Raw genomic sequence first — 27,850 nt, 5'->3', positions numbered from 1 at the left:
AACAAGCTCATCGTGCAGGCGGCATCAGCTCAGCTCACGGGCGATCTGTGATGGCGCGCCCGTAAGCCAGATAGACGAGGAGCGAGCACTAGATACATGGGTGCGCAGGGCCAACCACGGGCCGGGGCGGGAGCCATGGCGGGAGGCGATCGTGGAGGAGTTCTAGAAGGGGGGCGGGTTGGTGTTGTACGGGCGGTACGCAGGCTCTGCAGAGGGCGCCAGAAGGGGCATGGCAGAGGGACTAGCAGGATCATGCGTTGGGGCGCGCGAGATCTGGGAGCCGTTGGTATGCGCGAGAGGTGGTGTCGACGGCCGGGAGTGACTTGCAGTTGGCGCGATGATCAACCCCACGCCGGCTTCCGGCAAAGCGTGACGGGCTAGCCGCGGTTGAGCCGGCGTGATCGACGCCGCCTCGTGTTTCTTCATGGTGGAGCTGCCCGAGCGAGGGTCCCTCATCCCACTCTCGAACAGGCTCCACGGCGATCAAACGGGTCTCGCAGTCGCGCACGCAAGAGACCGTTACGTGTGGTGGCGCATGCAACCCTTTGCCGCTCCTGCTGCTCAACGACTCCGGCGCGGCGGGGGGGTGGCACCAGCGGAGGCGGAGGAGGAGGAGGCGGCGGCGGCGGCGGCGGGGGTGGCCGTAGTGGCCGCGATCCAGGTGGCAGCGGCAGCACATGGCTAGTGCCGGGATTTAATGTGTGGTAGGTAGTAGTGGTTGGTGGTGGTGTTGATACACTACCTACCTTAACCGGGCATGGTGTCGAGCAGTGGCGTCAGCGTGCATGGTAAGTAAGCAAAGTACGGAGTAGGTACTCGATGATGATGATGCTGGCGGACATAGTGGTGGTGGAGGTGGCCGAGGCGGCTGATGATGGACAGGGGAACGCTCGCTTGGAAGCTGTCAAGTTTCATCGCGGCCGTGGCCCGTCGCGGCCTAAGCCCGACTTCATCCATATTCTCCGAACGCTCGATTGAGACATCGACATGAAACCCTCCCCGTTTCGGGTTGCGTTTCGGCGGCGACCCCTTGCGGAGGGCGGCGCAGGTGCTCTCGCCTCGAGTATATTCAGTACCTCGCGGCAGGGCAAGGGTACCACTCTCGACGGCGAGCTCGGCTCTTGCTACAGTGGGTTCCCTATCTCTGCTGCCAAGCCGTCTCCCGTTTTTGAGAACCTCAAACCCATCGTGGTCCTGGCGCTGGCTCGCTTCGTCCCGAAATGTCATCCCATCCGGCGCAATGGTTTTTGCCCATATACATAGTCTTGTGTGCCCGCTAACTGCCGCTGACCCTACTTTGGCCCTTGTCGCTCTTTTGCATCTCGCCCTTTCCTCACATTCGTTTATCCTTCTTCGCGCAGGCAGCGAGACGGTGCTTACTCTGTACATTCTTTTAACCCTGTACCCCGCCGCCGCGCCAATCCCACTACCAGCCGGCCAACCACGAAGACAGCTTGGCCAACGTACGTTCCTTTTCCCACCCCTTGCATGGCCCGTTGCGGCTGCTCGGCGTCACCGTCGCGCACGTCTCCCCGCATGGCTGGCTGCCCTCATGCACTGCCGAATCTGGTCTGACTGGCGTGCACAAATAGTCTTCAAGGCAAGCGTCTACCGCTGAGACCCACGGGCCTAAAAATGGAATTCAATAACACAACTCCCCAGTACGTTCCGCCTCCCCGAGCCCACGTTGTCCCCCGGAGCCTGTCATCTTGAGCCGCCTTTTGACTGACGTTGTATAAAGATCTCACCCGGCTCCTAGCCCCCCCTACATATTCGTACAGAAACCAGCCCGGCATGAGGCACAGATGATGTATCCCTACGGCACCCTGCCTGTGCAACCGAACACTTCGCAGCCACAATACCTCCAGCACTCGACGACGCCCACCCAGCAGCCTGCCAGCACGTGGTCGGTGGCACAAACCGATATGACTGCCGCCACTGCCTCTCCGACTCGCCCCAGCGCTAGTGCGCCAGCCTGCCCCTCGACCCAGCTTGGCCCGGGCCAGATGTATCCCGAGTACAACTGGCAAAACACGTCTGGATCGAGTGACTACTACTCCGTTCCCGCCATGTACTCGAGTAAGCACCCCGCCTCCGTGCTGATATGTTGCCTGACGCCCTCCACAGACTCTTGGTGTCAAAAGCTCTGCGGTGAAATGGACTTCCCTAACGTGGACCCAGACATGCCCGACTTCAACCCCGGCCTGATGAGCCATGACGAAGACTCGCCCATTATCGACTTGAGGCAGTACGGTGGCATGGGCAACTACATGCAAGACTCGACCCGCAGGTACTCTGACAACGTCGGCCCCATGCCTAACAGCGGCCTCATGCCAGACATGTCGACCTACGAGGATCTGTCCGAGTCAGAGACCGTTTCTTATGCTGCATCCGACTACGACTGGAGCGGCCTAGACACGCAGACGCACCTCCTGTCCCCTCTGACTTCGCCTGGCAAGCAAGACCACAACAGATCCGGCAGCCGCTCGCGGAACTCTCCTGGCCCTGCGTCCCATCACTCCTACAACAACTCGCGGACGTCCCCTTACACGCTGGACAGCAACCGGTACAAGCGCTGGTCGACGGGCGTCGCGCCGACGTCCACTCCCGCGCCCGCACCCGCTCACTCAGTCCACCAGGCCCAGGACAGGTTTATGACCTACGGACAGCAGCTCAACCCCCACCACTCACTCCCGGCCTACCCGACCAACACTATGACCAGCCACCCGACCCAGTCGCAGTACATGCTTTCCCCGCAGCCGCAAATGCAGTCCAACGCCGTCTCGTACTTTCCTTCCCCCGAAAGGCCGTATTCGCTGGAAGTGCCGCGCCCGGTCCCGTCCCAGGGCATGTACCGCCTCCTTCAAAGCAACGACCACCAACATCCGGGCTGCTCCGCGCATTTTGCCGACTTCGCCGATCCCCCGGACCTCTACTCTTCCCTGCACGAGGAGCCTTGCGACCCCCCTGAGGAGGACATGAACCCCTCGGACCCCGATATGGTGCCGAAGGAGCAGGACCTGCGCTTCGCCGGCGACTTGTACACGCCGAAATGGGTCAGAGGCCATGGTAACAAGCGCGAGGGTTGGTGCGGTCTGTGCAAGCCCGGCCGCTGGCTCGTCCTGAAGAACAGCGCATTCTGGTATGACAAATCTTTCACTCACGGTGTGAGCGCGGCAACTGGCGCGGCTTTCCAAGGGCCGCAAGAGACTCGCCGCACCGAAGGAAACCTTGATGTGTGGGAAGGCCTCTGCGGCAGCTGTGCGGAGTGGATACCGCTGGTTAGCAGCAAAAAGAAGGGGACGACGTGGTTCAGGCACGCCTACAAGGTAAGACGCCGGCGCTGGATTCCTAATCCCGGCTACTTTTTCGGAATTGGAACTAACCCATCTCGCAGTGTCACACCCACCCCAAAGTCAAGGATGGCCCGAAACGGCGCCGCGAGACGTCTAATCAAGTTCGCAATCGCGCCGGCTCCAACCCGTCGCCCAGGCAGCAGAAAGCCCCACACCCGAGTAGCGCCGGCCCGATGCACCAGGAGCCGCCTTCAAGGTACCCGTTTGGGCCGGGCGCCGAGTCCATGGACACGGCAAGCTCCAGCGCCGGCTCAACACCGCGCAGTAAATGGCCCTCCTCCTCGGACAATGACCTAGTTGGAATACCGCGGTCTGCGGGGAAGGGGGGATTCGGAGGCTGGCCGAACGCGGTCTAAACGATTGTAGATGTTCACACTACCATCTGTCTACTCGGCTGGGATGTGGATGAACCAGTCGGCTTTCGGGGAGGTTTTTTCGTTTCTCTTCTCTCATTTCTCCTGGTTTTCGGTTTTTGATTTATATCCGCAACAGTATCCCTCTACCGTATGGGAACTTATTAATACTCTCTCTATCTCTCTTTTTCGGGGCAAAGCCATTTTTCCGGATTTGTCCTTTGGTTGTTAGCGCATACTTTCTGCTCTGGTTTTGGTTTTGGTTTTTCTTTTTGGCATTTTTCGTCGCTTGGCTTGGTTGTTTAGTTGCCATTTGGCTGTCCTTGCATCGCTTGCTCCAAGCTACGACGTTACGAGCGCTGGTGGGGTGAAGGACATGGCGGGGAGTGGCGATTTTGCATGGACACGGGGAAAGAGGTGACGGAGTTGGGAATTGGGAATCGCATGGGTAAAAGTAGCAGTAGGAATTGAACTGGGCGGCCGTTTGGACCGCGAAGCTCGACAAGACCCGCATTGAGGCGCACGAGATGAGTGAGTGAGCATCAGGGCACCGTGGGGGCGCTGGGGCGGAGGCTAAATCGGCCGGCGGGTGGCTTTCGAGGGACCGACCGATCGGCGGAAGCTTGGCTGCCACTTGATGCCACATTTCACCACCAGCATAATCCGTCCGTATTTCCTTCGCCCGGTATATATGACCATGCAGTCACTCCTGTAGCCTTCCGGCCCCCAACGTTCCTTACATCCACCATCGCTCCCTCGGACTCGACGCTCCTTTCTTTCCCTCGGCTTTTGCGCTCCCGTAGCAGTCGCACACCCCACGACACACCCCTGCCGCCGCTCGCGACCATGGCACGTCACCAGAAGCGCGCAAATGGCGACCTCGCGAATGGCGCCGCCAAGGCAAACGGCGCTGCGAAGGCGCCCGCAGCACCAGCCCCTGCGCAGAAGCAGGCCGGTCTCGCCGAGCTGGTCGTCTGCGTCGGAGGTATATACGCATCCTTGTAAGGCAGGACCGCTCCTTTGGCGCAATGCGCGCGCATGTAGACCGACCTCCTGACACAATCTCTCGCAGTCTTTCTTGGGCGCTTCTGCAGGAGCGCATCACGACGACGCGATACGGCCCTCCCGCATCGCCTGAAACCTTCACCTACTCCATCTTCCTCAATACGATACAGTCGGCTTTTGCTGCCCTGACGGGCTACGCATACCTGCGTCTGTCGGCGCCGCGGGGCCTGCCCGTCCCCGCCATCTTCCCCTCGGCGCGCATCCTATTCCCGTTGGGCCTGGTGGCCGTGACTTCGAGTCTGGCCAGCCCGTTCGGCTACGCCAGTCTCAAGTACATCGACTACATGACTTTCATCCTGGCCAAGAGCTGCAAGCTACTCCCCGTCATGTTCCTGCATTTGACCGTGTTCCGCAAGCGTTACCCATTGTACAAGTACGCCGTGGTGGCGTTGGTGACGCTCGGCGTTGCCGTCTTCACGCTGCATCACCCCTCGACGGCCAAGAAGAGTGGCAAGCATGTCGCCGGCGGCAATACGACGTGGGGCCTCGTCTTGCTCGGAATCAACCTGCTCTTCGACGGCCTCACCAACTCCACCCAGGACCACATTTTTACGGCCTTTAAGCCTTTTACTGGCCCTCAGATGATGTGCGCCCAGAACATCATGTCCACCCTGCTGACGACCTCGTATCTGCTCGTCCAACCATTTATCGCGCAGACGGCGGTCGGTGCCTGGCTCGGAATGCCCGCTGACAGTGGCGAGCTGAACGAGGCTCTCGCCTTTGTTACGCGCTACCCGCAGGTCGGCTGGGACGTACTGTCATTCGCGGCGTGCGGCGCCGTGGGTCAAGTCTTTATCTGTATGTTTTTATTTTTTGTTTGCTTCTTTTTTCTTTCCCATTCAATTCAACCAATCACGAATAAGGCTAACACAGCGCAGTCTACACTCTTGCACACTTCTCTTCGCTTCTGCTTGTCACGGTGACAGTGACGCGCAAGATGCTGACGATGGTGCTGTCGGTTCTGTGGTTCGGCCACAGCATCCGTGGCATGCAGTGGCTGGGCGTTGGCCTTGTTTTCGGCGGCATTGGCGCTGAGGGTCTTATTTCACGCCGCGAGAAGAAGGCCAAGGAGAATTCTAAGGCCGCCGCTGCTGCAGAGCCGAAGAAGGAGTTGTAAGTGTTTTGTGGTGATTGGCGAATTAGACTTGGACGGAAGATATACGTGCATGGCGCGGCGTTTACATGGGTTGCGTGGCAATCGTTTGTTTGTTATATGCGCAACTTGGTGCATTGAACGAAGCAAGCATAGCACGCATAGCTAGATATGGTTTACTACACAAGATGCTCTGGTTTACTACTTTTCGTACATTAGGTGTCAGGAGCGCGGTTTGTCCTTTGTTGCGGTGTGAACAATGCAATCCGTCTACAAATAGATACGGATTGGTACATAGCTTTCAGAGAATCGTAGATTGCGCTCTCATTTGTTCAGGACATGGGAAAAATTGGATCAATTCTATTTGATTTATGCCTTCCTATTGGTGCTATGGCAAGTAGCTGTGACGTCTTCGAAGAGACGCCACAGCACGGAGATAATCGACAAATTCCGGGCTAGCTTTCCGCACGAATCATACTCGTTTGCCGACGTGACTCGCATTGTTTTGGCAACACCACGCCGATGCGACGGCTGTCAACAAAACAACATCTTCTTCCCCACTACATTGTATGGTTCAGCATGGTATATCGCAGCATAATTCATTCGGTGCTGCCAGGACATTGCTAATGAAGCAACAGTTATGAGCATGGATAAGAATGCAGCATTAGACGATGACCCGTTACCTTGGACGACCGCCCGATGCAATCGTCTGCTGAGACCCCTCCAGGCCCGGATCACAGCTCTGAAGAAAGGATTATATGGCAAGAATGTGGAGTTAGGGACGGCACCCTCCAAGGTGTCGGTGTCAGCAACGCAGAGCGCAATTGGAAAGGATGAAGCCGAGGTCGAGCAAGAAGACAGTGTTTCGGCCTGGAGACGCCCTCATGACCCGGATTGGGTCCCGGTACCTACAGCAAGGAGGAACATCAAGCGCCAGTACTCCGGCCGACCCGCAAAGAGCACCGCACAGCCAAGTCAGAAGAAAGTTGGAGGAACTACCCGACCTGGAGAGATTTCGATCCCTACGCCATTGATAGCGCGGCATGCGCAGCCAAATTTTGGAAGCCCGTGGCGTTCTCCGCAAGTCCGCGACAAGAATCCCTTTCGAGAGGAGCCGAAGCAGCGAAAGAACCCTCTGGCCAAGCATCTGGGATTGGCCGCTCTCAACCAGCGCAAAGAAATGACGTCCGAATTGTGGAGGCAGATCCCTCAGTTGATACAAAGTTTCAACTATCTTCTCCAATCGACGCGAAAGCCAGGGTCCAATTCTCACTCGGGCACAAGGACTTTGATGTCGGCATGCTTAAAACAGATTCCCACATATATCCAGTTGGAACAATATTGGCAAGATCAGGACAACCCAGACAAGATAGAAGTGGCAGATGGCATATACCAAGAACTGGAGTCCATGGGAACGGGAAATGGTTGGAGGCCTCTGCGGGAAATTGTCCGGGCGCATGGCGTTGCACTCGTGGCTGACGCAATCGCCAATCAAATCATAACCGGTGAGACTGTCAATGTCCTTATTAAAGCCTGTATCCAAAATCAGGCTTTTGATGAGGCAGAAGAAATGTTGTCTGCTTGGCTCTTCGTCTTCGACAGTGTTCCGCAACCGATGGGCGTCGCAACAGAATTATTCGGTTACAGTGAGCCGATCAACCCGGCCATTTCAGCATTGTATGCGTTTGCAGAACAGTGGAACAGATGGGGGTTCTTCTATCGACATGTTCGGGGGATGCTGACTTCATCTTGCCTACCCATCGAATGGCTGGCCACTCAAGCATTCATGCCAGTTTGGAACAGAATTATCCGATCAGTATCACAACTCCAAGATCCAGCCCACGCGGATGCTGTAAGCTTGCTGCAAACAGTTTTTCTTCTTTCCTGTGGCAAGGTCCCGGATGAATGTCTTGGCTCATACAAGGATGACGAGGAGAACTATACAGCACCGAGCTTGCGGAACGCGCTTAGCAACACCATTTCCAGCTTATCCACTATTGTGGCATCTATAGTCCTTGTCTCGAAAGACTTGGCTTTGAATTCTGGCGACCAAGTTTCGCCTGATGCCCAGGTCGTACATCGGGCTTTTACATGTGTTGTTGCCGACCTCACCTCCAACTTGTTCTCTAAAAGACTCAAAATTAGGTCCGGTATGGTAAATGTAAGGCTGGCTTATATTTTGACGGCCAACCTGCTACTGCAGGTTACCGGAAACCAACTCGGTCAGCACATCGCTGAACTCAATCTCGCGAAGAATGTGCGCGCACTGGAAGCCGTGGGTAAATCATCAGCTCAAGCGCTGGTGGTATTGCCGTCCTTTGTCTCTGCGCTTGCAAAGTGTTGCGGCAAGGCATTCAGAGATGATGGGTTCGACTATCTCAAATTGCTCGTGTACTCCCTCACGTCTCCTCAGACTGGAGCTTCAGATGATGGAGATCTCTCTGCGGATACGATCTCACCGCATGCGCAGTGGTTTATGAAGAGATTGGCGCTGGATATTGCTTTTGAGCATGCCGAACAGTCGAGTTTTCCAGGTATGTATTGACCCGGAGAAGAGGTTCACGGGGTTTATGAGACTCACGAAACGTAGCACATCTTGCCTTTGTTCGCGAAATCGAAGAGTTTATGGAAGCCAGCCCAGCTTTTCAGTCCGCGCCGACCCCATTCAAGAAGACCAGTACCGGACACGACGCTTTCTCAGAAGACGAACAGCCCTTAGGCTACAGATGGGAAGCAAGCATCTCCGAATGGGTCGCCATCACACCTAATGTGCTGCGTGAGAAGAAACAGCCTACACAGTCGCAGGGGCACCTTGTGCTACCAGAATCGCCCTCTCCGACTCTGCTATCATCAGCACAAAACGACGGCACGACGGATTCTTCCCCATATCGCTATTCTAGAGAAGACATGTTGCCATCAAGTCCCATAAGAGCGTCGGAGATGACACCCATAAGACCTCGCACGACCCTTAGTCAGATGGTGCTTGCCAATGCAACGCCGGACGTACTGGCAGCGGACTCGCCGTTCGTGCAGGTTCCAAATAAACTGGCGGTATCCCATGTGCAGCGGAAAGTGTCGCAGCGCAAGCGACAATGCATTGCAAAGCCGCGGACGCGGTCAATATCCGGCCCACGCAGCGTGCCATCAAGCAGCAGCGCCTCTCCGTTTCAGCATTCAAACGACGCGGATGCAACGTCCGACAGCGATGCAGACGACGCAGAGAGCTCTAACACTGAGCCATCGGACATTGACGCAGACGAGGATGAGGAAGATGAACTTTCTTTTTCCCAGGACTCCGTTCCAGCACCTTCTACAAGGGGTGTGCGGCCGAGCGGATCCGGGAGAAAAGGTTCCCAGGCGCCATTGGTCTCGACAAACACGCGCAGAGAAAAAGGAAACAGAAACAGAAACAGGGGACGGCCCCCGAAAAGCCGGGGCGGCGTGGGTCCACGGACGAGGGCACAGCCCGCAGTGGCCAAGCCGAGCCTGAGCGCGTCATTTGGATTCGACGACGCTGACAGCGAGGACGAGTTGAGTTTTGTCTGAGGGGTTTGGACTTTGGAGGCGGGACGGTTGGTGTATAGGTCCGCATTTGTATTCCCTTGCGCTAGATACCCTTTATTGTTGACATTGAGGCGTGGTTGGACAGGTCCCGACCGGTGTAGCCAAACAACATTTGGCAGTAGTCGTTGGCCATATTCGATTATGACTTGGATTGAATTATGTTTGACATGTCCTGTAGGTCTGAGTACCTATGTCCATAACACTGCAGACATGACTATTGGCAGGAGTAGTGAGCAGATTATTTCCGGGCCCCACGGAGGTGTGATTTACCTCGCTCGCTAAGGCATTTCGCGAGGATGTGGATGCATCTAAGCGTCCCCTGTCGGGCTCGGATAACTTGACCTTCTCCACCTCGGCGGAAGGATGCACTAACGCCAAGACACGAGGAAGCTTAAAGTTGGACGACGATTGATTAGTTTATTGCAGTGTGGAGGAAAGTACAGGTACAGTTGCTGCGATTCGCCCGCCGTGCGATTAAGCAGTCGACGGGGCGGGCGATCTCGCTCGCGTCTCAGCTCTCGAGCCTCTCGGACTTGTCGGTACAACGCTCGCTCCCCCGCACAGGAACAGCACAGCGTGACGCCGATGGTGGATGCAGCGGGGAAAGCCGGGAACGTGGCTACCCGTCGACAGCTCCCCGAAAGGCTGGCGTGGTCGTCGGTTCTGGACAAGGCTTATTAGTCAGGCATGTGGGGAGAAGAGGATCCCCTTCGGATCTCAGAGAAGAGCGGTCGTCTAGTGACGCGTTCCCCAACTCTAACCACTAGCAGAGCTTCGAAACTCTCGCCTTATTGCAAGCTCCCAGAGTCGCTGATATGACCCTGTAAGGTTCGCTCGCTCACGACTCGCGTCTGGCGCTCTTGCGTCAACGGCCCGCAGCTCGCATTGCCCGCACACCATTTCGCCTCTCTGCGCCCCGTCCGAACTATATCTCCACACCTTGACGCCGGCTGATGTTTGGACCCTTCAGGCCCTCCTCGCACTGCCATCGCCAGCCTGAGCCAGCGCAACTCCTGTTCCAACCCCTGTGAGCAAGGCCCAACTCCGCCCGGCCTGACCCCATCCGACGCTCGTCGGCCGAGCTCCCGCGCGCACAACAACAATGAGCTAAGGGAGCCCAACCCGATCCTCTGCAGCAGCCACAGCTCGCCCGCCTGTTCCATCCGCTGCGCGACCCTGCCAGCCTCTTTGCGCCGCACTTTGCGCGCGTGGGGATGTACCACGCCGCCCGACGACCACAATGGCGTCAAACTACCAGAACTTGAGCAGCTACGGCAAATCTGAAGTCGACAGCCACCACCAAAACGACCCTCTGAACCTCAACGAGTACGTCATGCCCGATGGCCGCAACCCGCGCCTCGACGCCCTTTTGCACGCGGCGCAGTCGCCCTCGACCGTCTCCAATTCCGGGTCGCCGATCATACCCGGCTTTGCCGACTACAACAATATGAACATGCCGCACGGCCTCCCTACCAATGCGGATGCGTCGCTGAATCATGCGCCTTACGCTAGAGGCCCGGACGGCCAGAACTCTGCCTCCAACGGGCAATCGCACAACCTCAGCATGAGCAATCTTGGCGCTTACAACCAGAATGGCGCGATTCCGAGCGCCGGGAGCGTCGATGGCATGGATACGGACACCAGTCCTCAGAGTGGATACGGAATGGGGCCTTCGGGTTTTGGAGATGACTTTGGACGAGACGATGGCTCGACGAACATGAGTGTCGCAGGCGAAGCGTCCGTCACGGACAAGACCGGCGACGAGAATTCCAGAGCCAGAAGGGACGACAAGGGAGGTCCGCCACCACCATGGAGCGAGATGAAGACCAAAGCCGGCAAGGAGCGGAAACGGTTGCCGCTTGCCTGTATTGCGTGTAGGCGGAAAAAAATCCGATGTTCTGGAGAAAAGCCGGCCTGCAAGCATTGCTTGCGTTCGAGAATACCTTGCGTGTACAAGGTCACCACGCGTAAGGCTGCTCCTAGGACAGATTACATGGCGATGCTAGACAAACGACTTAAGAGAATGGAGGAACGCGTCATCAAGTTGATACCGAAGGAGAGTCTTGCGTCTGTCGCTTCGGTAGGAAGGGCAGTCGTGAAGCCCCAACTTCCAGGTCCACCTCCGAGAACTCCAGGGAAAAAGCGTCCGGCCGAGGAAGCCTTTGGCGCGGAATTGGATGAGTGGTCAAAATCAAAGGCGACAAACCCGAATGGACCAGCACCCCCAGGTCAATCCAAACCCGAGGCCGAGGAGAATAGTCTTCTCAATGAAGGATCCGAGAGCTTGCCATCAAGGGAGATTCAGGAACACCTTGCGGAGGTATATTTTGATTATGTTTACGGACAAAGCTATCCGCTGCTCCACAAGCCTAGCTTCATGCGTAGATTGAACGCGGGACAGGTACCGCCAGTCTTGGTTCTCGCAGTCTGCGCCATATCCGCTCGGTTCTCGACACATCCGCAGGTCCGCACGGAACCGGCTTTCCTGAGAGGCGAAAACTGGGCCAGCAAAGCAAGAGACATTGCGCTGAAGCGATTTGATATCCCAAACATTACCATACTCATCACTTACCTTATTTTGGGGTTGCATGAATTCGGCACTTGTCAAGGTGGCCGCAGCTGGATGTTTGGAGGCATGGCGCAGAGGATGGCATATGCCTTGCAATTACACAAAGACCTCGAACACGATCCGCTAGGGAAAGAGAAGGGAGATAGGGCCGAGCTAAGCTTCACCGATAGGGAGATCAGGCGACGCACCATGTGGTCCTGTTTTCTTATGGATCGCTTCAACTCTTCCGGAACCGACCGACCTTTATTTGTAAATGGGCAGTTCATACAGGTGCAACTGCCGATACGAGAACATTACTTCCAGATGGAGATACCCGGCCCTACAGAGGACCTCGAAGGCCGCGTCCGTAACCCAGTAAGCGAAGACGATGGGCAACTGTCAAACGCGAAAGAGAACATGGGTGTCATAGCTTATCTGGTACGAGCAGTGTCCATCTGGGGGCGACTGGTAAACTTCAACAATTTAGGAGGGAAAGAACAGGAAGCCGAACCCATTTGGTCGTCGAGCTCAACTTTCCAGCAGCTCAAGGAGCAGGTGAATGAGTTTAAATCGTCACTCCCGGAATGGCTGCACTACACGCCTGAAAACCTACAAAACCACGCCACGGAGAAGACTGCGAACCAGTTTATTTTCCTTCACGTCGTATACTACCAGATTGTTTTGTTTCTCTACCGTTTTGCGCTGCCCTCGTCGGCCGGCACTCGGACGCCGCCAGACATGCCTCACCAGTTTCTTGACGATGCGGCCCGGTCGGCGATGGAGGCGGCTGATCAGATTTCTATCCTTGTGAACGAGGCCATGAACTATAATGTCGTGGTCCCGTTCGCCGGCTACTCTGCCTTCCTCTCCAGCACCGTACATATCCGGGGTGTGTTTTCCAAGAATCCAAAACTGGAGACGACGTCTAAACGCTACCTGGCCTACAACGTCAAGTTCCTCAGCAGAATGAAGAAATACTGGGGGATGTTCCACTTTGTTGCCGAAAACCTAAAAGACCTTTACCGACAGCACGCGGATGCGGCTCTGCGCGGTCCTTCAGCCACTGACGGTCGTCAAGCCAACATTTTCCAGTACGGCGACTGGTTTGACAGGTACCCCCACGGCGTCTCACGCACAGACTTTGAAGATCCCGCATCGGACGTCAAGAAAGAGCCGGGAACGGATGCAGTCCTAGGACAGAAATCGGACCTCCAAAGCGTGGAGGAATTCTTCGCCAGCCTGTCCCCGCCCGCAAAGACAGGCGAAGCATCAGGCAAGCGCGCGACCAAGAAGAGCAGAGCCAAAGCGGGCTCGGGCCAGCTGGACGGCAAACAGCAAGCGCAACTGGCGTCCGACATGTCCTCTAACCAAGCCCAGCACATGCAGCAGCAGCAGCAACAGCAACAGCAAATGAGCCAGCAACAGCAAATGAGCCAGCAACAGCAGCAAATGAACGCGCTCGACCTCTCCAACCCTGCCCTCGACCCCAGCAACCCCTTCAACCCGCAAAGCTTCGTCACGCACACGCCAGGCGGGACGTCGCACCACGCATACAACCCGAGCGACTTCGCCGCCGCACCCGACTTCAGCACCCTGCAGCACCCCATGTCGGCGCTGGACCGGCAGATGGTGCTGCAGTCGTACGCGACATTCATGGACCGCAACGAGCCATTCGCGCTCGACGTCAACGCCTTCAACAGCCTGCACAACAATAATAACAACAACGGCGGCGGTGGCGGGCAGGGCGTCAACCCTAACAATGCCGGAGGTGCGGGCGCGGTGCACCACCACCCCTCGACGTTCTTCCACGACCCCAGCGCCGCTTGGTTCATGCCGTTTAATATGGATCCGCCGACGTGCTTGGGCGACGACCCGGGCATTTTCGGCGCCGCGGGCGGCGCGGCGCATGCTGTGTACGGCGGGTTTGGGTTCGAGGGGGGTGGGGCGCTCGTGCCTGGTGAGGGGGTTGGTGGTGCTGGTGGTGGGGGAGGGGGAGGGGGGGGAGGAAGCTCTGGTGCGGGTGGGGCTGGGGGTGCGGAGTTTGGTCTGCTGGAGGTGGGGCAGGGGCAGGAGCAGGGACGCGGTGGTGCTGGGTGATGGATGATGGGTATAGTATAGACGGGGCTACATATGGGTGAGGTACGGTACGGTGCGGTACGGCATATACATTCAGATATACATTCAGACATACATACATATGAGACGGAACGGAACAGAACGGAACAGGATGAACGACGAGTTATCTACTTAGGTATTTATTTGTAGCTAGTTAGGTAGCTGATGGAGAGGAAGGGTGGATGGGGGGGGGGGGGGGGGGGGGGGGGGGGGGGGGGGGGGGGGGGGGGGGGGGGGAGTTTACAGATTCATGTATATATGTTTTGCTTGCTTGTTTTTTTGTTTGCTTGAGATGCGAGGTGCGAGATTGGTGCTATATAGTACGTGATTATTTATGTATAGACAGACGCTTTCACTTCTCCTGCACTTCGTCTTTGCTGTTTGCGTCTGTTTTTGGGTCTGGTTCTGTTTCTTTTTCTTTTTCTTTTTTCTCTTTTATTTTTTATTTTTATTTTTATTTTTATTTTATTTTATTTTTTTTTTTTTGGTAACGGTATTGTTCTTGATGTTGTTCATGGTGGAGGGGTATGGATGAGTGAGCGAGGAAGGGAGGGGGAGAGGGCGTTGTCCCGCCTGTCGCTTACCTTATTTTTATTTTTATTTTATTTTATTTTTTTTTTTTTGGTAACGGTATTGTTCTTGATGTTGTTCATGGTGGAGGGGTATGGATGAGTGAGCGAGGAAGGGAGGGGGAGAGGGCGTTGTCCCGCCTGTCGCTTACCTGCCACGTAGGTAGGCACACAGATAGATAGATAGATACGGGGGTAGGCAGGGCCGCCACTCACTGCCTGCTTGCCTGCCTGCTTGCTTGCTTGCTTGGCGTGGGAAGGGAAGTGAACAGAACAGAACGCAACAACAGCAACAACAGCAGCGCGCAGTCTTCGTCTCCATCTTCATCTCCATCTTCGTTTTCTGGTCTTCGATGATACATACATATGCGTACGCGTTCGTGCTTCTGATTATTTTTTTATGCCTGGAAAGGAAGTCCTTTGTAAAAAGAATAAAAAGGGAAGAGAGCGGTTCGTCTGAACAGCTGATATAAACGTCGCCCTCCCCCCGCCCCCCCCCCTCCAGTCTCGTCCTCCAGTCTCGTCCTCTTCCATCTTCCGCAACTTTAGCACTGCAAACAGCAAACAGCAACCCCCCTAGAACAACAATATAAAAAAACCCCCAAAACAAAACAACGCCAGCATACCCATCCAGACGCCCAGCACCCAACCCACCTAACGGCAGACAGCAAGCAAGCCATCACGACTCACGACTCCAGCGCCGCCTGCACCTGCAACAACCTCTCACTCCCAGGCCACTGCTTCGCGCCCAGCGCCACCAGCGCCCGCGCATCCGCCACCCTCTTGGCGCCCTTGAGCGCGTCCACCACGCCCGCTACTTGCTCCTCCCCCTCCAGCGCGCGCACGTACTGCCGCAGCGACGCGCGCACCACTTTGCGGAGCGCCGGGTCCATCTCGCCTTCGCCCTCGTCACGCTCCTCGCTATGCTCATTACGCTCACTGCGCTCGCTACGCAGCAACGGCAGCAGAAACAGCACCGCCTTCTCCGCGAGCAGGGGCCTTGCCGCCACGTCCGCAGCTTGCAGCGCCGCCTTAACACGGGCGAGGCTCTCGCCCAGGGCGCGCGGGAACGCGGGCGACGACACTGAGACGCCGAAGACGGGCTGCCGGAAATGGCAGGCCAAGGTGGGGACGGCGTCGGGGGCCGCGCTCAGCAGCGCGCTGACGACGTGGAGGAGGAGGGCGGGCGTGCAGGGCGCGAGGGTGAAGGCGGCGAAGAGATCGAAGAACTGCTCGCCCAGCGCGGCGTCGTGGGCGAACTCGGCCATGGCGGCGTCGAAGACGGCGCGCGGGATCGCGCCCGTGAGGACCGGTGTTGCGGCGAGGTTCTGCAAGGCCACGTCGTCGGTGTCGCCTGCGCTGGCGGATTCCGTGCTCAGGCTAGGATTGATGTCTTCGGCTGTGATGGCGGGCAGCGCGATCATGTCCGCGGCCATGTCGTCTCCCGCGGGCGTCTCCTGCTGCGCCTTGGCTTGCGGCTCCTGGTCCAGGCCCAGAATGGATCTGCGCGCCGCGATCTTGGCCACGTAAATCATCTCGAGCTTTGCGTACTCGAGCCAGAGCAGTCTCGACTTCTGGCAGAAGCGCAGTCCGCGCTGCATATAGCTCCTAGCCATAGTCATATCGGCCTCATCATCGACCGCCCAGCGAGCCGCATAAATCCACAGCTCAGGCTTAGTCGGATGCATGCGCAGCGCACCAGTCAGCACCTCCTGGAGTTTCTTGCGGGCCTTCTCCTTGCGCGCAAACTCGATATACAGCATCCACAGCCCGACGTCGCCATGGAACTTGCGCGTCGCGCGCTCCAGGATGAAGAAGATGCGGCGCTGCCCGCTGTGCCCGCCGGCCTTGACTCCGACCCGCTTGCTCCGCTTCTTGCGCAGCGCCTCGACGTTCATCTCGTACGTCACGTAGCGCGCGTAGTCCGAGGGGTGCGAGCCGCGCGCGTTCAGTACGTGCTCAAACTCCGAGCGCTTCTTCGCAATCGCCGTGATCTCGTCCTGTGTGTGTGCGAGAGAAGCGCGTTAGCTTTGGGCATGCCGAGGCCGGGGATCAACGTGGGGGGTACCGACTCGTGTGAAGAGCTGCTTGCGCTCGAGCTCGCGCAGCTCGGGCACCGATTGCTCGAGGTAGAATCGCGCCTTGTCGCTTGCTCCGGCCATGGTTTGTCGCTGGGTGGTTCAGTAAGCATCGGATACCTTGGTCAAAAAAAGTTCCGATTGCCGGCAGAATTCGCGCGCGACGTCACTCACCGCCCGGGCTGCGGGCGGAGATGGACCGACACCACGACATGCCTGAGGCACAATCCCATGATCATTGATGCTGAGAACGCAGTCGACTTCCTTAGACCCAAACTGACGACTTAAACACAGTCTGGTCTATAGCAATCCTTGTCCTCCAAAGAGTAACGGATTATTCCCATTCATCCTTCCTCACACCTCCCGCGCACGCCTCTCCGCCATCCACATCTCCCACAGCCTCCGCCGGACCACAAACCACAGCGGCGAGCGCCCCATCTCCTGCCCCTTGCCTTCTCCCTCCCGTGCTCCCCACCCCTTTGCCCACTCCCACAGCTTCTTCTCTTCCCGCTCCACCATCGTCAGCTCTTCGTCCTTCCTCGCGTGCGTCGCAAACATCGTTGCTTGTCGTTTTGGGTGCGCGCGGAGGGCTTTCAAGAGGACTGAGTTGGCGTCGTCATTGACTAGGCGTGCCATGGTTAGCGGGTGTGCTTAGAGTGTCACGGGGGATGGGATATGAAGCCTGATGGTAAGGTGATGGAAGGAGAGAGAGAGGGGAGGACATAGTGCAGTGTGTACTGTAGAGTTCAACCCCATTACCAGCACGAACAGGCGGTTCAGTGCTCCGACGCACAGCGTCAGCGCGAGTGGCCGTCTCGCGAAAGATCCAGCCATCAGTGTCGAAGACGACGAATTTCGAGCTAGCGTCACTGCCAGATGAAGAAGAAGACGACTCTGCGCCAGTAAAGTAGTTCTCGCTGCCTTGAGACAGTTCAGATTCCTCGTCCCAATCGCTAGGGTCCTCAGAGTCCGAGATCTCTACGACCGCACCAGCAGCCAATCTCCCAGCGAAGCCTTGACGCTGCAGCGAGCGCGACGACGACGACGGCTGCTGCATTCGTAGACGCTTCCTCACTGGGCCAGCATCCTCATCGCTGTCCTCCCCATCGCCACCAGTCAAACCAACGACACCCGCACGCGGTCGCGGAGGCGGTCTCGTATCCGAAGTCGACGCCGCCAACGCCACCTCTGCCGGCGATTCAGGTCGTACCAATACGTCTGCACCATCGTGCCCAGGCAGGTCGGCACAGTCGATTTCGTCTTCGGCCCCGGACCCAGTGAACCACCTCTTGCTCAGCGCGTCAGGGAACTGCTGCAGAGTCTGTGTGTAGACGAATGGCGGGCATATGTCCTCGCTCATGAAGACGAGCTTGGCGTGGAGGAGGCCTATTGGTGGAGGAGGCATGGTGGTGAAGGCACGGTTGGGTTTGGTGTAATTTTTTGTTGGGGTGAGAGGTGGACATGTAGATGTGGAAGGTGCAGGGAGCAGAAGGAGGGAACGTGAAGGTTGGAGTGTCTTGATTAGAGAGTGAGAAATTAAAAAACCGCCACAACCAATTGAAAATGAGACTTTGCATGATAGTAAAAAGCTGGGCAGGGCGTTTGTCAGTTGACGGCGATGGGACTCTCACCGAGTATGCCTTCCATCTCACGTTGGGCGTGCAAACAAAGTTAATATAATTGCTTCTACTCACTCATGCAGGAAGCCGGAGGCGACAAATTCGCGACAAGGATGCGAGGTCACATACGCTGCCGAGTCGAGCAACCTGGAAAACGCCATCAGCACTGGTCATGGAAGTAGCACACTTGGCGACCACGGCTTCTTATACACGCAAACGCCACTCGAACATCACATTACAGGTCACCGAAACACACGACTGCTTCCGATCCCACTTGCATTCTTTTATTTACAGGCCCACGAGTTGGTTGACAGCTTGACTTGGCTGATGGAGAGAGAGAGGAGAGCCCTTGCAGACGACTGAACGAAGAGGGAAGTGGGACGGTGTCGGTAATCAGGGCAAGGAAGATATTGAGAGTAAGAGACTATTGAGGAAAGGGTGTGTCCGAGGATTCTGAGAGTCGATTTGTGCCTGAGGTGTGGGGTAACTTCTTTAGCAGACTCTGCCAAAGATAATGACAGCGAGCCTGAAAGCGGACGTCGGCCCCATGTGCGTTTTCAGCGCCAAGGGACAGACGTGCGGATATCAAAGCGTTAATCATGAAGTCGTAACCGCTCAACTCGCAAGACGGATATCAGTCGAGAACAGAACCGGTCGCAGCATTAAGGAAATTGCTTTTGGTATAATCGGTGGGAGGGAGAGACCGGCAGTCGCTGATCGCAGGCGATGGTCGGGTTCGACTCGAGAAAATCTTCGTCGTGCTAGCGCGCGGTTGGCTAGGCAAGCCAGCTGAGTAGGAACCACAGGGACAGTCGTGCCACTCCACTTATTCTTGGGGTGCCTGACTGCGGCGCATCTTCTCCGCCTCGAGGTTCTCGTAGAGGAGGTACAGGGCCTTTTCGTTGCTGCTCGGGCTGCCCATGATGGTGAACATCCTCTCGCCCGTCTCGTCGTGGGGAGCCTTGGCAATGGAGATGCGGGCGCCCGAACTCTTGCGGATTTCGCTGATCTTGGTGCCGCCACGGCCGATGATGCAGCCGACCATGTCCGAGGGAATGCTGATGTTCTGGGTCTGAATCTCCTCGCCGTCTTCGGTCGTGGTGGGCATGGGCGGGCGACTGGCCGCGTCGGAGCCGCTGCGACGGTTGTACGACTGCTGCGGCGCGTCGCTGAAGTCGGCGCCGTGGCCGGTGCGGTTGTACGAACGGCTGCCGCCGGCGTAGCCGGAGCCGTTGCTGATGGGGCCGGTGCCGGCTTGGACTCGGACGGCAGGGTTGTAGAGGACCGTGCCGTAGCCGCGCTCGTGGTCGTCGATCAGGCACTTGCCGATCTCCCAGGTCGCCTTCTCGATGCCCTCGGGTGTACCTTGGATCTCGACGATACGCTCCGTCGACTGGGGCAGCATTTCCTTTTGCGCGACCATGCGCACGCCCGAGGCGTCCTGGATCTGCTTGATCTTCAGACCCTGGCGGCCGATGATGGTGCCCATCTGGTTGTGGGAGATGAGGAGGCGGACGGCTATTCGAGGCTCACGCGTCAGTCAGGCGACCAGGGAACACAATGACGCGTCAATGATGCGGGCAAAGAGTAGGGACTGGGACAAGGAATCGCAAAACTCACGGTGCGTGCCGCTGTTGTTGATCACGCCACCCATGCCGACGGCCGGAGCGCCCTCGAGCAGGCCTTTGGCGACGAGGTGGTAGGCCTTGGTGATGCCGTTGAGCGCGCCGGTGACGGTGAGGACGCGGTCGTTGACGCCGGGGACGACCTTGCTGACGCCTGCGCGGACGCCAGTCTCATCGCGCAGGTTGGCGACGTTCTGGCCGGCCTTGCCGATGATGACGCCGGCTTCCTTGGACGAGACAATGGCCCTCAAGGTCAATTGGGTCTGGGCGTACTCCTCCTCGGTTCGGGCGATGGGCTCGCCGTCGTCGCCGAGGCTGACGCGCTGGAATTGCTGGGGGACATCGCCGAGGTCCTGGGGGGAAGTGGCGACGTTGAGTTCTTCGGCAGACATGGCGGGCGGATATCTAGACACAGGTGGGACCGAGTAGTCAAAGGGAAGTTACAGGTGGCGCGGCACAGTTGTCGCAATTGATTCGAGCGATGTGCAGAGGGAGGATTGCGAGGGCGAGCGAGGTGGCGAGGGCTGCGTCAGGTCAGCGACGCGTTTGCGACAGAGCCACGGGCGCAGCAAGCAGGACGTACAGAGCTCTCTCGCAAGGAAGTGGCGGCGGGGCTGTGGCGGGAGCGGAAGTGAGAGATAGCGCGGGGATGGAGGGGAGGAGGAGCGGAAGAGGGTGCGGATGGACGAGAGTAGAGGGGGAGGGAAGAGAGCTTGGACGATGGCAGGCAGGTCGTCGAAGAGTGTGGTGACGGCTGGAAGCGGAGGTGGAGAAGTCACAAAGGTGCTGTAGCAGCCGCACATTTCTGGCCGCGCTCGCTCGCTTGTCCCCGCCATCCCGGCTCGCACAAGCCTCCTCTGGCCAACCGCCCGCATCACCGCCCTTGATGCAGTCGATCCCTTGGTCAGGCAAATGGAATGATATCTAGACCGCCGCCCCGGTAAGGGATGGTCTTAATTGAATACTATCTTTGCGTCTTCATCTAATCAAACAGACAGTCCTATCATCTTGTCCCACATGAAGCCTAGTAGATGCTGTTTCGCCTGTGGCAATCTCGTCTGCACAGGCATCTGGATCCTAAGGTTTTTCCGTCAGGGTATCCATCGCCGTTAGCGCGCGACTCCATGGTTCGCATGCCCAGTCATCTTACCTCACCGTTGTGCACGCCGACATTGCTGATCAAGCCCCACGGCCGGAGCACCTCGAAACCCAGCTTCAAGGCCCACGACCTCTATCACTACCTCCGCCCTGCGCCCTTGAGTCACCTCCTTGATTATTTTTTGTAGCCCCTCTCGATCCGTCTGGGAATTCAATGGCTCGGCGCCCAAGCTCTTCGCCAGGTCCAAGCGGCTTTGGATGCTGTCGACCGCAAAGAGGTGCTTTGGCTTGTACTCCTCCGCATTGACCAGAGCGCAGAGGCCGACGGGGCCACATCCAATCACCACCACCGTCGACCCCGCAATCTCTTCCTGCGTCATCGACGAAAGGCGTTGGCTGCTGCAGTAGCCGCCGGTTGGGAAGATGTCGGCCATGAGCACGAGTGCATTCTTTTCTATCTCCGGTGGAGCTTTGACGACTGTGGAATCGGCCAGTGGCACCCGCACGTACTCTGCGCGCCATCCAGTGCGGTGGAATCGAAGAGAAGAATTTCTCGCACCGTGATGAGTCTCGCCCCTACGGTAGAAGCACTTTGTCCAAGGAGGTGTGGAGACCTACCAAGAGACGGTGAAAGGGCTAACGATTGAATCCCCTTTCTTGACCGGTTGATCTGTTCGGCCACCTCTTCCACAATGCCTGTAAATTATGTCCCATGATGAACTCTGTTGGGCTTGGTTGATGGCCTCGAAACACGTGCAATTCGTTACCACATAGCGCAGTGTATTCAACCCTGACGATTGTCTGTAGGTCTTTGATAATGAGAACTGGAAGGTCTTCGATGACAACCTTACTGGGGCCTGAAGACGACAACACGCATGGTGGATAGGTGGGGATGATGGAAGATGAACAGATCGGGATGGTGGACAGATGAGATGCACGATCTGTGTATGCGATTAAAGCTAAGCACAATGTCGGCTTTTATATCGGTCTTGAGCATCGACTGCGTTATGCCATTGCTGGAGATGGGTCCCGCCTTGACGCTGCACCCCTCATTACCCACTTGCGTTACCCCGCATGATGCAGCGCGGTAGATCACAGCGCAACAGACTCAGCAATCCGAAATTCGAAGCTTGATAAGCAGAAAAGCACAAGCCAAGCTAGTTGCGCACCATCTCAACTCCATGCGACTGTTGCCGTTGGGTTGCCACCCTGTCCGTTGCCCAAATCGCAACGCCTGATGGCCGGAAGATTCGACCAGAACTTGCCTGAACTCGCCTGAGCTCGACCTGAAGGACTTGACCCGAAGAACTCCAGAACTCCATGCAACACTAACTCCGTCTAAATACAGTATACCACGCCAGCTCTTCACCGCTACCTCAGGTAACCGTGCAGAGCAGCTCCGCCTCAAGAATGTACTTGCCTTCTTTGTATTTCTCCGTACCCTCATATGCCTTGTCGTATTTCCAGCCGACCGTCTCTTTGCATTGCCTGCACTGGATGTCACGTACAATGTGTCTGCCGGTTGTCATGTTGCGCTCGCCAGGTTCGCCTTGGGTGACGTTGACGACCGAGTCGAAGAGGTATGCCTTGCCATGCTGACCACGGAAGTTCTGTCGACAAGTTAATAGCTAGTCCGCTTCAGGGCAAAGGGGTGCTTTGGAGTACTAACCCTACTGATGATGTCGTCATGATTCGATAGGTGCGTTTTGCAGTTCTTGCAACCGTAGATGCGGTTGGAGTTTAGGTAGACGTTATACGTTAGGCCCATCTTGTCGCGGGCTTGAGCTCTGCCAACGTCGTTTGGAAAGGGGGATGGCGTTCCAATGTTGTCACGTACCGCAGAGGGTGCACGTTATGGAGTATGATTCAGAGGAGGTTGGCTTCACGGCGGGATGAGGTAGCTCGGTACGGGAGGCGCGGGGTCTTGGGATCAAGGCGTCCTCGCTTCGGCCAGGCCCGGTAGTGAAGGTGGTGATCCCAGAAACTGTGTCTAGCTTGAGGAGCCCCTGAGGAGCGCAGCTCGTCGGCAGCGGTGCAACTGCAACGGGGCGGCGATGAACCCGTATATAAGGCGTGATCAGGCTGCCACGACAAAGTTTCAACCTGACGTGGCTTGCGCGGTGCCGATGCTACGAGGACGAGCTGGATCCGCAGCAGCAGCTAGTGCAGTATACGGAGAGGGAGCGGAGGTCCTCGAGAGTGGCGGGAGTCGTGGCAGGTCGGGGGAGGTCACGGAGGGTGGGTGGGGAGCTATGTCAGCTCGAGCTTCGATAGCGTCACGTGGGAGAGATGCCCCAGGGCAAACCACGTTTCCATGTCCATGCTCCTCGAACTTGAGGATGCGTGTTTGCCTCTGGGGATCATGGCCGTTTGTTCCGAATGACGAACACGGCGACCGACACAGGGATGCGCATGCGGTCCGCGCTGGGACCTCTAGCGAGACTCATATTGCGACTCGAGCTCAACGTCTCCTGTTCTTCAGTTCTTGGCCCCAAGCCCCATGGCCGAGAACAAAATGGCAAACCCTCCCGACTGATTCAGACAAGATGCCCCTGTCGATCCTCTTCAGCTCATGAGCCTCACGAACACCCGAGTGCAGCCCATCTGATGTCGTGTTTGTGCAGTCATCTTCACGTTACCTTGACTATTGCCGCGGTGCATTTACGACACAAAAATAGACCATCTAGTCAACCTGACTGCAACGCTGGAGCCCCCGATGGAAGCAACGCCAGGAGTCATGGTTGTAGGTAGTGATTCAGGGGATTTGGTGTTGCAGTTTTCAAGAGCTTGGAATACGTGCGGTACACTCGCATGAGAAATCTCACCGGCCACTAGCGGGATCTGGACACAAACTGTGTCCACTAACGGCGGTAGATGCTTGACAATTCTTCTCCACCAAACGACCGCCGGTGACTTTCGGCACGTGTTTGAATGCTAACACTCCCGCAGCTGTTTCACCAGTTCACTGGCCGATTGGACTATGACGTTTAGGAGGATACTCTTCTCTTTGGAACAACAAGAGCACGCCTCTGACATGCAGTCTGGGTCTTCTATGACGACTAGCGGACGAATTGTCGGCCACCGATGGCATCCGGCAGCGCACTGGTCAAAACAGAGCTTAGCGGGAGCAGATGGAAGCTCACTTGGGGCTCGATTCTGCAGACTCTGAAAAAGTTTGGTACACCATAGTACCAGACTGGGCCATCTCGTACTCGTACATGGGCAACATTGGTACCACGCTTGCTGACAACCTCCCGAATCATTTCGAGTCTTTCTCCGAGCCCTACGACTGCCGAATCCACATTTGCGGCAATCGCTAACGCTGTGGCGTAGTGACAGGCAACGGGAGACGAGAACATGCTAAGAGAGTCTTTGCCTCCAATGATGTCAACTCTGGCTACGGCCATTGCCCGGATCCCCATCTCCCACTGTATCTTCTTCAAGATCCTAACTTGATGGACTATAGTACCTCAGCCACGGAGCTGTATAATGGCCTGATTATTGTATATGATTGTAATCGATAGTAATCGATAATGGCCTAATTATAGACCCGAGTTTCTCCCTAAGCTGGAAGGCTACCAGGACCCTCCGATCTAGGAGCAACGCTGTCTACATCATTCGGCGGAGAAAAAGAAAATTGTTATTTTCCGATTCTCCGCTTAGGTACGGCCGCCTCCGAAGCTCGGACATGTGTACCTGGCATTAGCGGAAGCACCATTATGGCGGCCGTAAGATGGATGTGGTAAGCTAATCGGCAGTTCTTTCGCCAGGCAATTAGGTGAAACGTCGTGCTTCTTTGCCACGATCACGGTCCGTAGGGAGGCGCGAACTTGTACGCCTTTGATGCATCGGTTACCCGATTCTCTATCCGTCTGCCTAAAAGAGTAATCTCAAAGCACGCTACCCCATGCTACGCTGTAGATGTTTTTAGAATCTCACTAGGCTTCCGTAATAGTACTACGATGGAGGCTTGTTCTCATTTTCGTCACTGCCTATGTGGGCAGCGCTAATCTCAGCTCCTCTCGAGATTTTCTTTGACATCATTGCAGTCGACAGTCTAGACACTATGTCCGTATTCTGCGTCCCGATAGTCTACTCCTGGAGTCTTTATTATAGAGTGCAACCCATCCGTACCCCATACTTCTCTAGCATTCAAACACTCTTTCATACTACACCATGTCACAACAACACGCACAATCACGGGCCACTCCCCTCGAGCATCAACCCAGTGTTTCAAGATCCCGTCAACAAGGCCAATCTGTTGTCGAGGATGTCGTCATCCCGGAGCATCTTCTCCGCATGGCAAGTGTCCGACGCAGTTGGAACTTGGACCACCGCGGAAGCTCTACCTACGCCGCTGATGGCCCTGTGCAGAACATTGCTCAGGCCCAGACGCAGCGGTTACGGCCAAACCTCTTCCGTGCAGCCAGCACCGGATGGTACAACCGCACCACCAGAGCGCAACCCCAGAGGAGGCCAAGCCAACCTACCACTCGCCGGGAGGTTACGTCGTTGAGCAGTACCTCCAGCCATGAGTCTTTCCGCCCCAAGCCTCAGCCCGCCACCCACAGGCCCGAATCGGTCGAAACCTCGAGAAGCTCTCTTTACGACCAACTGAACAACTACTCTTTCCACGGCAGCAGCAGTGAATCTTCTGCTTCGTATGATGATGAGAAGGATCCAGCGGCTCCGGAGTTTGGCTCTGATGCTGCACGAGTACAGACACAGGCCACTCAGGCTGAGGGGTCGGATGGTCTGCAGCGCAGAGGAACCATCACCCGTGTGGTAACGGCCGTCATACCAGCTGCAGTGCAGCAGACGGCACAAGAGGTGGTCCAGAATGTGCGGCGAAGCAGCATGTACGATGTGTACGAGAAGGCCAAGCAAAGAGGAACTGAGCTGCAACGAAAGCAGTGGGTGCAGTACCTGTTCGAGTACGCCTTTTATACCTTTCTCATCATCTTCATCTACCTGGTCCTGGTTGGCTTGCCCCTCTGGAAGGGCGCCGTCTACTGGCTGTGGTGGGTGGTCCAGAACAAGTTCGTCATTGAGGGTGGCTATGCTATCACCATCGGACTGGCCGCATTGTATGCCTTTTCGCCACTGCTCGTCCTTTTCGAAAAGGATCCACCAATGCCGAACCACCCCGAAGGCTATGACCTGATGCAGACCCCTGGTGTGGCCAACACTGCTCTTCTGATTCCCTGCTACAAGTCTGCCGGCCTCATTGCCAAAACGCTAGAGGCTGCCGTCAAGATCTTCCCTCCTCAAAACATTTTCGTCATTGCCAACGGCAATTCTCCGACGCCACTCGACAACACCGAGGAGGTCTGCCGTCCTTATGGTGTGAACCATGTCTGGTCTCCTGTTGGCTCGAAGATTGTGGCCCAGTTTGTTGGTGCCTACGCTGCCAAAGGCTTCAAGGATGTCCTCCTCATCGACGATGACTGCGCTCTGCCACCCAACTTTCCCATTGTCAGTGACAGGTTGACGGGCAAGGTTCAATGCATTGGTTACACCATCAAGTCTGTTGGGCCTGAGTCTTCCAAGGGAACCTTTTGCCAACAGGCACAGGATCTCGAGTACAAGATTTCTGGCCTGCAGCGTGCTCTTGCAGGAAAGATTGGTTCCGCCACCTTCCCTCATGGTGCCATCTCGTTGTGGGACCGTGAGTTCTTGATCAAGACCTTCCATGACCACCCTGGCTTCAGCGTGTCTGAGGATTGGTTCTTTGGACACAGCTGCCGCCGTCTTGGTGGTCGGATCAAGATGTGCACTTCTGTGTTTGTCGAGACCGAGACGCCGCCTGCCGTTTTCTTCAGCAGTGGCGGGTCTCGTGGAGGCTTTGGTGAGATGACCATCTTCAAGCAACGGTTCATGCGTTGGAACTTTTTCTTCGTCAACGGCATGTGGTACGATATGGCCTATATCCTGACCAGCTGGAACCTGGGGTGGTGGGAGATTGGCGCAAAGCTGTTTGTGTTCCAGGAGGTGAGTTCCTTATACCTTGATATATTATGTGCATGAACTAATGATCTTTAGGTTTACGAGACGCTTTTGTATCTTCTTACGCCTTTTGTGCTGCCTATTTCTTTTATCGTTAGACCTTCTTTCTGCGGCTATCTCCTCGCATCCACCGTCGTCCTGTATCTGATCAACGTTGTCATCTTCAACGAGGTTCATCTACGTCTGAAGAAGGAGCGCGTCGCATGGAGTGTTTTGATTTTCTATTACATGCCCTACAAGATTGTCCTTACGTTCATCAACGTCGCCAGCTGCTACTGGTCGCTGTACAAGTACGCGCGCTACTTTGCCAAGCGTCACCCCAAGGTCATTGAGGACGAGAAGGCCGTCGAGGTTGTTTTGCGTTTGGAGGAGAGGCCGGAGCAGCAGAAGCAGCAGCAGCAGCAGTCGACCGAGTTAGGTCGTCGTCTGACCGTCACGGCGGTGGGCACGCGCCTGAACAACGACCCCAACTGTACGACGGGCTTGCAGCCGGTTGCGGCGGCGGCGGGGGTTGAGGAATTTGATTTTGCAGAGAAGCGGAAGACGAGCATGGCGCGGAGCATGGTCTAGATGGATAGGCTGTAGTAACTAGATTAATAAGTGGTAATAGTAATTTTGTATGGCTACGATTGGATGCATTGGAGTCGGCGCTTGACATGTGGAAGGTTCCCGAAGCCGCCATGAACGCCCTACGAACCGCCTCGCCCACCCCAAGGCCTCGCAGCTACTCAGAATTCCGCCGCCAGAACGCCCGCCAGCCC

At 56.6% G+C, this 27,850-nt stretch overlaps 11 protein-coding genes across 11 annotated transcripts; 6 read left to right on the top strand and 5 right to left on the bottom strand.

Annotated features, from left to right (window-relative positions):
- The first annotated feature begins 786 nt into the window (after positions 1-786).
- Positions 787-1,385, top strand: K452DRAFT_62108 (uncharacterized protein). The gene is made up of 2 exons (XM_033546916.1): positions 787-788; positions 883-1,385. The coding sequence occupies exon 2, from the start codon at positions 988-990 to the stop codon at positions 1,261-1,263; it is 276 nt and encodes a 91-aa protein (XP_033395258.1). The 5' UTR covers positions 787-788; positions 883-987; the 3' UTR covers positions 1,264-1,385.
- Positions 1,386-1,805: 420 nt separating this feature from the next.
- Positions 1,806-3,712, top strand: K452DRAFT_300104 (uncharacterized protein; the record flags this gene model as incomplete). The annotated part of the gene is made up of 3 exons (XM_033542297.1): positions 1,806-2,079; positions 2,128-3,329; positions 3,398-3,712. The coding sequence occupies 3 exons, from the start codon at positions 1,806-1,808 to the stop codon at positions 3,710-3,712; spliced, it is 1,791 nt and encodes a 596-aa protein (XP_033395257.1).
- A 31-nt stretch (positions 3,713-3,743) lies between these two features.
- K452DRAFT_62086 (uncharacterized protein) lies at positions 3,744-4,455 on the bottom strand. Its single transcript, XM_033546915.1, has one exon. The coding sequence runs from the start codon at positions 4,353-4,355 to the stop codon at positions 3,834-3,836; it is 522 nt and encodes a 173-aa protein (XP_033395256.1). The 5' UTR covers positions 4,356-4,455; the 3' UTR covers positions 3,744-3,833.
- K452DRAFT_253989 (uncharacterized protein) lies at positions 4,383-6,091 on the top strand. Its single transcript, XM_033538308.1, has 3 exons — positions 4,383-4,710; positions 4,782-5,572; positions 5,653-6,091. The coding sequence occupies exons 1-3, from the start codon at positions 4,556-4,558 to the stop codon at positions 5,889-5,891; spliced, it is 1,185 nt and encodes a 394-aa protein (XP_033395255.1). The 5' UTR covers positions 4,383-4,555; the 3' UTR covers positions 5,892-6,091.
- A 416-nt stretch (positions 6,092-6,507) lies between these two features.
- K452DRAFT_310497 (uncharacterized protein) lies at positions 6,508-9,413 on the top strand (the record flags this gene model as incomplete). Its single annotated transcript, XM_033543342.1, has 2 exons — positions 6,508-8,401; positions 8,458-9,413. 2 exons carry the CDS (start codon positions 6,508-6,510, stop codon positions 9,411-9,413), a joined length of 2,850 nt encoding a protein of 949 aa, XP_033395254.1.
- Positions 9,414-10,671: 1,258 nt separating this feature from the next.
- On the top strand, positions 10,672-14,268 carry K452DRAFT_360328 (uncharacterized protein; the record flags this gene model as incomplete). Its single annotated transcript, XM_033546335.1, has 2 exons — positions 10,672-13,914; positions 13,985-14,268. The coding sequence occupies 2 exons, from the start codon at positions 10,672-10,674 to the stop codon at positions 14,081-14,083; spliced, it is 3,342 nt and encodes a 1,113-aa protein (XP_033395253.1). The 3' UTR covers positions 14,084-14,268.
- A 1,081-nt stretch (positions 14,269-15,349) lies between these two features.
- Positions 15,350-16,825, bottom strand: K452DRAFT_328002 (uncharacterized protein; the record flags this gene model as incomplete). The annotated part of the gene is made up of 2 exons (XM_033544959.1): positions 15,350-16,663; positions 16,736-16,825. 2 exons carry the CDS (start codon positions 16,823-16,825, stop codon positions 15,350-15,352), a joined length of 1,404 nt encoding a protein of 467 aa, XP_033395252.1.
- A 2,361-nt stretch (positions 16,826-19,186) lies between these two features.
- K452DRAFT_231894 (uncharacterized protein) lies at positions 19,187-20,377 on the bottom strand (the record flags this gene model as incomplete). Its single annotated transcript, XM_033537192.1, has 2 exons — positions 19,187-19,878; positions 19,981-20,377. 2 exons carry the CDS (start codon positions 20,375-20,377, stop codon positions 19,187-19,189), a joined length of 1,089 nt encoding a protein of 362 aa, XP_033395251.1.
- Positions 20,378-20,971: 594 nt separating this feature from the next.
- K452DRAFT_328000 (uncharacterized protein) lies at positions 20,972-21,960 on the bottom strand (the record flags this gene model as incomplete). Its single annotated transcript, XM_033544958.1, is given in 8 exon segments — positions 20,972-21,055; positions 21,136-21,186; positions 21,212-21,594; positions 21,643-21,673; positions 21,710-21,779; positions 21,805-21,826; positions 21,851-21,929; positions 21,949-21,960. 8 exon segments carry the CDS (start codon positions 21,958-21,960, stop codon positions 20,972-20,974), a joined length of 732 nt encoding a protein of 243 aa, XP_033395250.1.
- A 499-nt stretch (positions 21,961-22,459) lies between these two features.
- K452DRAFT_231726 (uncharacterized protein) lies at positions 22,460-22,851 on the bottom strand (the record flags this gene model as incomplete). Its single annotated transcript, XM_033537187.1, has 2 exons — positions 22,460-22,693; positions 22,753-22,851. 2 exons carry the CDS (start codon positions 22,849-22,851, stop codon positions 22,460-22,462), a joined length of 333 nt encoding a protein of 110 aa, XP_033395249.1.
- A 2,408-nt stretch (positions 22,852-25,259) lies between these two features.
- Positions 25,260-27,659, top strand: K452DRAFT_352371 (glycosyltransferase family 2 protein; the record flags this gene model as incomplete). The annotated part of the gene is made up of 4 exons (XM_033545769.1): positions 25,260-25,664; positions 25,812-27,074; positions 27,126-27,530; positions 27,579-27,659. The coding sequence occupies 4 exons, from the start codon at positions 25,260-25,262 to the stop codon at positions 27,657-27,659; spliced, it is 2,154 nt and encodes a 717-aa protein (XP_033395248.1).
- Positions 27,660-27,850: the final 191 nt, after the last annotated feature.

The sequence above is a fragment of the Aplosporella prunicola genome (genome assembly GCF_010093885.1).
Source record: "Aplosporella prunicola CBS 121167 unplaced genomic scaffold K452scaffold_19, whole genome shotgun sequence".
NCBI lineage: Eukaryota > Fungi > Ascomycota > Dothideomycetes > Botryosphaeriales > Aplosporellaceae > Aplosporella > Aplosporella prunicola.
This window is presented reverse-complemented; position numbering and strand designations above follow the sequence as displayed.

Excerpts from the sequence above, each read along its gene's own strand:
- K452DRAFT_253989 (XM_033538308.1), top strand. The coding sequence starts at position 4,556 with ATGGCACGTCACCAGAAGCGCGCAAATGGCGACCTCGCGAATGGCGCC. Across the intron at positions 4,711-4,781 it reads GGAGGTATATACGCATCCTT|TCTTTCTTGGGCGCTTCTGC; the intron begins GTAAGGCAGGAC and ends AATCTCTCGCAG. Across the intron at positions 5,573-5,652 it reads CGTGGGTCAAGTCTTTATCT|TCTACACTCTTGCACACTTC; the intron begins GTATGTTTTTAT and ends AACACAGCGCAG.
- K452DRAFT_62086 (XM_033546915.1), bottom strand. The coding sequence starts at position 4,355 with ATGTGGCATCAAGTGGCAGCCAAGCTTCCGCCGATCGGTCGGTCCCTC.
- K452DRAFT_62108 (XM_033546916.1), top strand. The coding sequence starts at position 988 with ATGAAACCCTCCCCGTTTCGGGTTGCGTTTCGGCGGCGACCCCTTGCG.